Raw genomic sequence first — 9,418 nt, 5'->3', positions numbered from 1 at the left:
CTCATGGCAACCTCACGTGTTACTGAGTAGAAATGTGACCTAGAATTTTCAAGGCTGTAATCTTTACAGAAGCAGATTGTCAGGCCTTTCTTCTATGGTACTGCTGGGTGGGTTCAAACCGCTAACCTTTAGGTTAGTAGTTGAGAGCAAATAGTTTTCATCACCCGAGAACCTAAAAGAGATGATACAAGGGCCCATATAACTGACCAAAACCAAACCAAACCCACTGCCGTTGAGTCGGTTCTGACTCTTAGCGACCCTACAAGATTTCCAAGGCTGTAAATCTTTACGGAAGCAGACTGCCACATCTTTCTCCCTCAGAGTGGCTAGTGGGTTTGAACCACCGACCTTATGGTTAGCAGCTGAGCGCTTTAACCAGTGTGCCACCAGGGCTGTTTATATAACTGACAAAGACATAAAATAATGAATGCTATCAGAGAGGAATAAGGTTCTGGGAAAGCTTGAAACTTCAGACTAGGAGCTATAGGGAAGGTTCTGTGCTTGTGGGGAGTGAGACTGGTTCCAGCGCCAACTCCAACCGCTGTGGTGGGTCCCTGGAAAGCTCCCAGACTAGCAGGGGAGCAAAGGTGGCAACGCATGAATGCCACACATGGGGCATGTGGGCACAAAGGAGGGAGTTGTCAGCTCATCCAGGGCAGCCCGGACCAGGACTGCCTTGCTGCACACTTCCATATGGTGCTACTCGCATCAGAGTCTACAGGAGTAGCTCCCCCGGAGGTGTGCCGTGAACCACCATATGCAGTGGTCCTGGGGATTGCCCATTAAGAGGAGGTAAGGGTAGGGCAAGTTCTGGTTTTCTCTTTGTCACCTGAGGTCCTAGCAAAGAGCATTTGGTATGGAGGCCAATGCTGTGGAATGAATGAAAAATGAGAGCCTGGCGGGTCATGCTTTGCAGCAACATAGAGTCCAGTGACTGAATTGCTCTGGCTGTACCTGGAAACCCGAGATTTGCATCCTCACAGTGACCTGGGTCTATTCCTCCTGTCCACACTGCCCCCATCCCGCAGCCGCTACTGCACAGCAAAAATTTAGTGTCAACAACACATTTAGTAGAGGGATGCAGCGCCAGAGCATTCCCCCTTGATCCTGCCCACTGAAGTCCTGGTCAACTGCCTGCCCTGCAGCCGTGGAGCAAATATCTCTTCGCCCACTGATCTTCTGCCCCAACTTGAAACATTAGTACCCAAGTTTTGTGGCTGAGACTTTTAGAACTTACTCTGCTGGGGTTTGCTCTCAATGAATAAAGGAGGTTGGACCTCTTAGGGTATGTTAGATATATTTGTCTGAAGGTATTTCTTACTTGTATGCTTCTTTCTCAGAGCGCTCTGGATAAAGTTAGTTATCTCTTGAATAAATATTCAACATCCGTTTGATCAAGCATACAGTGTGGACACCATACCAAAGCAATATATAGATTCTTAAGAACAGATTTGTGGGGCAAAGTGTGGCTTTACTTTCCAAGAGGCTTATCTCAAATGGTACAGCATGAGCAAGAGCTGTTTTATAATGTTGGACCTTCTCTAAGGACTTTATTTTAGGACCATGTATAATGAAAATAGTTTAGCAGAGAAGTTTTGCTTCTATTTTTTATTTCAATTTTGTACATTCTAAGCTTCTACATTTATTATATGTCAACCCATATGGAAGAAGGACAGCACATAAAAAGGTACCATATAAAATTACCAAAAATATTACATTATCAAAAGGTAATTCTAATTTATAGTGAAAGCAAAGATTTCCAATATCTTATTTTGAAACACTTTCCTAATTAGTGTTCATTCTACTCTTGTTTTGCCTTGCACAGCCACCAGTCTGATCTTTCTAAACACAGAACTGATGTACCTCTCCCAGCTGAAAACCATTTAATGCTTCCAAGCTGTCTGCAAAATAAGGTTCTTTAATATGGTTTATAAGGAGTCCCTGGGTGGCACAAATGGTTCAGAGCTAGACTACGAGCCGAAAGGTTGGTGGTTGGAACCCACCCAGAGTCCCCTCGGAAGAAAGGCCTGGCAATCTGCTTCTGAAAGGTCACACCCTTGAAAACTCTATGGAGCGATTCTGCTCTGCACACGTGAGGTCACCATAAGTTGGAATCGACTTGACGGCAACTAATAACAGCAATATGGTTTATAAGCCCTCCCCCACACTCAGTGCGGTTTCTGCCCATTCTGGGAATTTGGTTGATCAGTCAGTTATTTGCTCCCCAGACACTCATTTCTTGTCATATATATACCTACCAAACAAGCTTCTCCCATCTCAGTGAAAGGCACTCCCCCTTTCTCCCTTTTCCTCTCCCTTTCCTTCTCTCTCCCTATCTGTCTGTCTCCCTCCCAGGAACCACTGCCTTGCTTTCACTATAAATTACCCAAACCAAGAACCAAACCTATTGCCTTTGAGTAAATTCTGACTCGTAGCAATCCTATAGATCAGAAACCTGTTCTTCCACCTCATCTTGGGAAACATTTCCTGATATCCTCAGGCAGTCTGAATGCTTCTGTTCTGATCTAAGTTCCTCAAATCAGAACACTTTTATCTATAAAATAAGCAACTGTAGTTGCTTGATTAACAGTCTATATTGTTCACCATCGAATCCCCAGTGCCAAGCAAAATGCTTGTTATATTTGTGGACAGAATACATGCAGATAGGATGGAACACCTAAATGTGCTGGGAGAGACACATAGTTAGATGGTTCCCTCCCTCAAACCCAGCTGGGCCCCAAACAAGCTTGCATTGTTTCAGCTTTCTGATATCACTTTGGTGCACTCTTTTTTCCAAGCGGCATTCTCCTCTGATAGACAGCAAGCCCCTTTGTCTTATTAATTCTGTACCTTCAGCTCCTGAGACCACCTCACACATAGTAGGTGTTCAATAAATAGTCAACCAGACAAAAGACAAAAGAAAAATCAAAAACAAGCAAACAAAACTAGAAAGATGCAATTTGGAAGAAGGAACGGGAACCAATTCTAAGGCGGATATAATGAATAAAATGATCACCCTGTGGGAGAATTGTAGGGCCTTGGGTGGAGTGAGCAGTTAGTGACTGGCTACTAATGCAAGATTGGCAGTTTGAACCCACCAACTGGTGCCAAAGAAGAAAGGCCTGGCAAACTGCTTCTGTAAAGATTACAGCCAGGAAAACCCTATGGAGCAGTTTTACTCTGTAACACATGGGGGTACTAGGAATCAAAATTGACTCAATAGCAAGGGATTTGTGCTTTTTTTTTTTTTTTTGTGGGGGGAGGGGAGAATTGCAGAGAAATATAAATGCTTACTTTTCCTTGAAAAGTATTTTTACCCACTTTACTATCAAACTCTGGCTTCCATTCAGTCATTTTGCCTTTTATTTAAGCACACAAAACCAGGAAGTCATCTCTGTTCTTTGTTCAAGTGGATTTGCTACACTCATATAATACTGAAATCACACCTTTTCCTTCACTGGAGGTAATTTCACTTGTGTTTCTATTTGCTCTTTGTTGTTATTTTGAGGCATTTATTAGGGGCCACAAAAGTTGGGGTCATTTTGAAGGTATGTGAGAACATGTACTGGCTTTCGACTGTCAAACCAGAAGTTTTAAACCTGCTTCCTTGTTTTTCTCCTGGGGCAGTGGAAATTTCTGGCCACCAGCTGGGACTGGAACTGATTTAGTGCCAGAGAGGTGAAACGTGGGAAAGTATAGGGATATTGTTTATTAATGTTACTTAGTCACTCTCAGCAGTAGATTTCATGATTTAGAAAACATTTCCTGGTTTTGAAAACTTAACAATACAGCCCCCTGTGTCTGTCAAAAATTGGGGTGGGGGGATTCAGTAATGCGAAGACCAGGAGGATAAATTCAGATGACTAGTGGATTTGTAATTGCTTCTTTCAGCTTTAATGACGTTAGGTCTACATTCTAGTCTTCATCAGTTTAATTATTAATGGCTGTTTTTAACTGGAGAAAAGGGTGCCTATGCATATCCGAGGGAGTCCATAGCTATCATATTCCTCTCTGTATCAAATTCATATGGTAATCAGATTCACTGGATTGGTTGTTGGGAAAGCTTGGATTTTGTCTTAGCTCTGTTTCTAACTAACTTTTGAGTTTAGACAAGTCCCTAAATTTCTCTAGGCCTGAATTTACTCCACTATAAAATGTGGGGTCTGCTAGCTCACTTCAGTTTGGTTCAATAAGTGCTTGCTTGCTACCTACCTATGTGAGGCTGGAGTCCCCGGAGAGAGAGCTTGAGGCAGGGATTCTTGGGTAAGTGAATGGTTGATTGAGTATTCCTAGTAGAGAACTGAAAGGAAGTGAGGGAGGCAAGATAAGGTACGGGAAGAAGCCAAGCAAAGATGTGGTTTTCGCTAATCTAATCTCGGTCTGATCCCAGAGGGTGCTCTGGAGTGTTAATGGCATCACAGAATTGTGAGTTTGCTATGCATCTCTTTCAGTCAGTCACTGGCTGAGGGTTGCTCTCCAGGAGTACAGAGTATAACTTCACAGAAATGTCTGGATAAGGCAACTTAGCAGCTGGAAGATGGGTGCAACAGCTTATTAAAGGGGATCTAAATGGGGCACCAACTGAATTTATTGTAACACTTCTGTGTCAGGCACTGTGCTAGGTACTGAAGAAACAAAAATAAAAAAAGCATGGTCCCTGATCTTAGGAAATTCATGGAATAGTGCCGAAGATAGATGCATAAGCAAGTAGTTTCAACACAACATGGTAAGTGCTAGGAGAAAGGAATACACCGAATGTTGTAGGAACAAAGAAGAGAGGCAGACATTACCTGCTGAGGTCCCCGGGGAAACAGCCTTTCAATGGCAATTAACATGCAAGAGCTTTATTAAGGAATGCTCTTGTGATCAACATCTGGGGGAGGGAAAGGAAGGGAGGGGAAGGGAAGGGCCTGGAAGGAAAGGGTGGGTTTGGGCAGAGAGAGAGAGAGACAGACAGAGAGAGAGAGAGAAAGAGAGAGAGAGATACAAGTTAAGCTTCAGTGTAGTCTCAATTAAAGTCTCTGCCGAACTAGTGGGGAGTTCCGGGCTTTCTGCCAGTAGCATTCACAGCAGCCAGGGATAAAAGGTCCTTCATTCCTAAATGGGGATCAGAGGGTGCATCAGAGAGTTTACCACAGTGCACCCCTTGTGTCTCTTAGATCTATTTCTTCATGCAAATTCTGGGAGCAGCTCCTTTAGGAAACCTGAAGTGGAAGGGGGATCTTTCTTCCTGGGGAAACTTAGAAGGTTAGTAGGCTGAACTACAGTCCTCACCACTGAGGCAAGTCTTGAGGCCACAAATGATGCTCTTCATTTCCTTCCTTATTTGTTTTAGAGCCCTTTACCTCAGGTGGAAGGAGCCCTGGTGGCACAATGTTTAAGTGCTCAGCTGCTAACCAAAAGGTGAGCACCAGAAGCTACCAGCCACTCCATGGGAGAAAAGACCTAGCAATATGCCCCCATAAAGATATACAGCCTAGGAAACCCTGTGGGGCAGTTCTACTTTGTCCTATAGGGTCGCTATGAATGAGAATCGATTCGATGGCATGTAACAGCAACAACCCTCAAATGGATCTGTGCTAGTCTCAGTGATCGTGTGACTCAGCTCTTCATTCCTGATGGGTCTGAGCCCTTGTCAACGTGTTCTTCTTAGACCAGGCCAGGGTGACAGCACTTATTTATTTACTGCCAAAATTGGGTAAGGAAGTATAAAGAGGTGTCCAAGGGGATCACCTGGGTGCCCAACATATTCCTCTATATCCCCATTTTGTAACAGTACTCCTCCCTCATGATCCAGAGTCAATATCCTGCCAAATTAGGGGTGATTGATGTTGCCTGCTCGTCCTTTGATAGAAGGAGACCAAAATGTCCAGGTAACAGCTATAGCTTATTGTATGAAGGGAATCTTGCTGTGTCCTCTGGTGGACACATTTCCCTTTTGGAAATCAGGAACTTTGAAACCATAGCCCGGACATATGGGACAGGAGCACAATTTCCTCAAGTGAGTCACTGAGTGTGAGGCCACTCCTGCTGTACCTCTTGGTTCTCAGACCCATGTATTATACCTCTTGGGGACACAGCACCATACAAGATCTTTGATTTAAAGTGTGTATTATATCATGGAGGATAGTAATACTTCTGAGCTGATCCTTCAACTATACCTTCATCAGACCATTCCAACACTGCCAGGCCTGCAGCTTCTGGGTGGTGTATTATGTGATAGGACCACTAGATGCCATGGTCACAGGCCCATTCCCACACTTCCTTTAAAGTGGGAGAAAAGTGGATGATGTTATTTGGGATTCCATGTTGATGGATCAAACACTCCATGAGCCCTCAGATAGTGGTGCTAACTGGGGCTCTGCAGGCAGGAAAGGCAAACATAAACCTAGAATAAGTGTTTATTCCTGTCAAAGTGAGTAAGTGGCCATTCCAAGGAGGAAGGGTTTCATTGAAGTCAACTTGCCACCAAGTGGCCAGTTGGTCTCCTCAAGGGATGGTGACATATTGAGGACTCAGTATTGGTCTCTGTTGGAGGCTTGTTGGACATTCAGCAGCAGCAGTAGCTAGGAAAGCATTGGTAAGAGGGGGGCCTATTCTATTGTGTGTATGATACTCCATCCCTGCCACCATGGCTACTTCATTCATGCACCCATTGTACCAAAAAATGGGGTGGCAGATGACAGAAGCTGGCAGATGTCAACTGGACAAATCATGTTGTCTGCCTGGTTGTTTAGTGTCTATTCTGTGGTGGATGTTTCTCATGGGCATTAACATGCAATATGAAGATCCTCACACTTTTATGCCGACTCTCATACATCTGTCCAAGACCTCCTTGTCCTGAATCTTCCAATCTTTCTCATTCTAGACCCCTGACCATCTGGCCAGCCTATTTACAACTACCTATGAGTCTTCATGTATTCCAGTTCAGGCCACTAATTTTTCCATATACTGTGTATGATCAGTTGCACCCCCCAAAGTTCTATCCATTTGGAGGGTTTTCCTCACTGTTGTTTTTCATGCCTACTCTGAGTGGGGCTGTAGTGCAGCTGGAGTCAATTTTCAGCATGTATCCAGATGATGAAGCGGACTGAGCTATGAAACAAGCTCAGGTATTTTGATCCTACATCATCAGCTGGTCATAAGGGATTCCCCATACAGCCATAGATGTGAGCTTAGGGAGAGGTGCTGGTGCAAGAATGGTAGATGGCATGGAGGTCTGGTCTGCCCTCTTATGTAATTTGCTTGTGCTTTCTAGTCCTATTCATGCTCAATCCCTGATATAGCACTTCATCCCTTGAATCTCTTCTTCTATCATCGTCATGGCAAATCTGTCATGTCTGCCTCCCTTAGGGTGGGTGATTGGATTTTCCATGCTTCTAGGACCTACTTTTCAGTAGTAAGTTCACACTGTTTCTGGGAGTCCTTGCCCGAGTGTTATATCCCATATCCCAAGAGTGTACCCAAATATATAAACTCTCCCTTATCCAACATTATGTTCCTACTCCCTTGATCATGTACCCTCAGTCCTCTGTGTATTCTCCCAGCTTCTGGCAGCACATCTGGCTATGTCCTGAGCTCCTTTGGGGTCTAATCCCTCTCCTCCCGTATCAGACCCAACATGTCTCCACACAGGTTATGTTGTGATTTAACCCTTGCTTTTGATCTAGTGGCCAGGAGGAAAGATGGGGCCCTATTGTCAGTGAGGGGAGTATATGTTGTCTTGTGGGGAGAGGGCTCTGCATCATCTTTAAGCAAGGGAGAATGCTAGTCTTGGTCGAGGAATGGACCATTTCTGCAGTCTCAAAGGTTTCAGAGAGATCTAGGGATTCAAGTATTTGAATGCATCAACCAGGTGTCTCTATTCCATATGTCAGGGTCCCATTATTTCCCAGCAGGGCCTTGGCCCTGTCACAGCTGACCTGTCTTGGTTGAGACTTTAACTTTCTTTGGAGCTCTACTACTCTGACAATTATAATAATCTAGGCCTGTGTCTCAGTATCCTCTGCCCTCCTGCTATAGGGGATGAGAACCAAGGAGGCCTCTGGATTTCACATCTAGTTTATAATTGTCAATTACTCTCCCTTAGCTTTTTCCAAAGCTTTATTCAAACTTAGCAACAGATACCTATTTCCATTTCTTTATAGTTACTATTTTCTCCATATTTTTCATAGCCAATATTTCATAACCAGATAATGTGTTCCTTTCCACTGTTATACCATACTGGCTCACCACCTATGAAGAGTTGACAAATGAACTTCCTCCTTGTGCCGGGGGCTCTCTGAGGTTCACCCACCACCAGTGATAGGTGCCTAATTGCCATTTGGATAGTGGGTGATCCAGCTCCAAAAATCTCATTCCAGGATCTGCGTTGTCAGATCACCTTCAGTACCAGTTGTCACAAGTTGGGTTCCTTGGGAAGCAGAATCTGAGATGGAACTTAGCATGCAGAAGGTTTCGTAGAGAGTAATCTTGGGATCAAACCCTGTGGAAGAGAAGGAAGCAATATTGGGTAGGTATAGAAGTCAAGTTGCAATTCAGTCTCAGTGGAAGTCTCAGCTGACCCTCTTGGCAGTTCTGAAGATGGGATGACACTTCAGAGCTATCCTGAGTTGCCTCAAGAATGAGCTGAGCCTTTATATCTCCATGGCAACCCCAAGAGGGTAGTGTAGCCTTGGGTATGACAACTGTCTTTAGCAGGGGTCAGTCCTTAAAGGGGGATGATGGTATAAAGTGATTTAGTCATTGTGTAATAAATGTGCTAACTTATACTTCTTTTTTATTTTTCCTTAGCATCTTTTTATGGTGAAAGCTACGTGGAGTTCAACATCATAGAAGTTTCCTCTGAATTGTCTCTTCAATTAAAATTTCAAACCAGTAAACCACAGGGGTTACTTTTTCTCGCAGCTGGGAAAAATGACTACTGTATAATAGAACTCCTATCAGGAAACTTGCAGGTATAATTTTTAAAACTCTTAAAAAATATATAGGCATTCAGTTACTGGAGAGGAGAGTTACAGAGAAAGACAACAAAATAGCTATAAATTTTAATTAACTGCTATTCCACTAGAATAAAATGGTGTACTATTTTTAAAGGCTGAAATCTTTTCCAGTTTTACCAGCATGTCTTAAATTTCTGACCCTAAAACTTTCTAAAGGAGTCCTTGGGTGGTACAGATGGTTAACATGCTAAGCTGCTAACCCAAAGGTTGGAGGTTCAAGTCCACCCAGAGGAGTCTTAGAGGAAAGGCCTGGTGATCTACTTCTGAAAAATCAGCCATTAAAAACCATATGGAGCACGATTCTACTCTGACACATATGGGGTTGCCATGACTTAGATTTGACTCCACGGTAAATGGTTTTAAAACTTTCTAACCTCAATATATAGCTTATAAATGTGGGCAGAGTTTTCATGTCT

General features: G+C 43.6%; 1 protein-coding gene across 1 annotated transcript in view; it reads left to right on the top strand.

Moving 5' to 3' along the window:
- The first annotated feature begins 1,923 nt into the window (after nucleotides 1-1,923).
- LOC101359113 (chondroitin sulfate proteoglycan 4-like) overlaps nucleotides 1,924-9,418 on the top strand; it is a 74,579-nt gene continuing 67,084 nt past the window's right edge. The window contains exons 1-2 of the mRNA XM_004380502.1: nucleotides 1,924-1,984; nucleotides 8,794-8,957. Of these exons, the coding sequence (XP_004380559.1) occupies nucleotides 1,924-1,984; nucleotides 8,794-8,957 (225 nt within the window). The remainder of the gene's footprint in view (nucleotides 1,985-8,793; nucleotides 8,958-9,418) is intronic.

The sequence above is a fragment of the Trichechus manatus genome, unplaced genomic scaffold, assembly GCF_000243295.1.
Source record: "Trichechus manatus latirostris isolate Lorelei unplaced genomic scaffold, TriManLat1.0 scaffold00074, whole genome shotgun sequence".
NCBI classification, from domain to species: domain Eukaryota; kingdom Metazoa; phylum Chordata; class Mammalia; order Sirenia; family Trichechidae; genus Trichechus; species Trichechus manatus.
The sequence above is the reverse complement of the archived record's forward strand: the minus strand, read 5'-3'. Positions and strand labels throughout refer to the sequence as shown.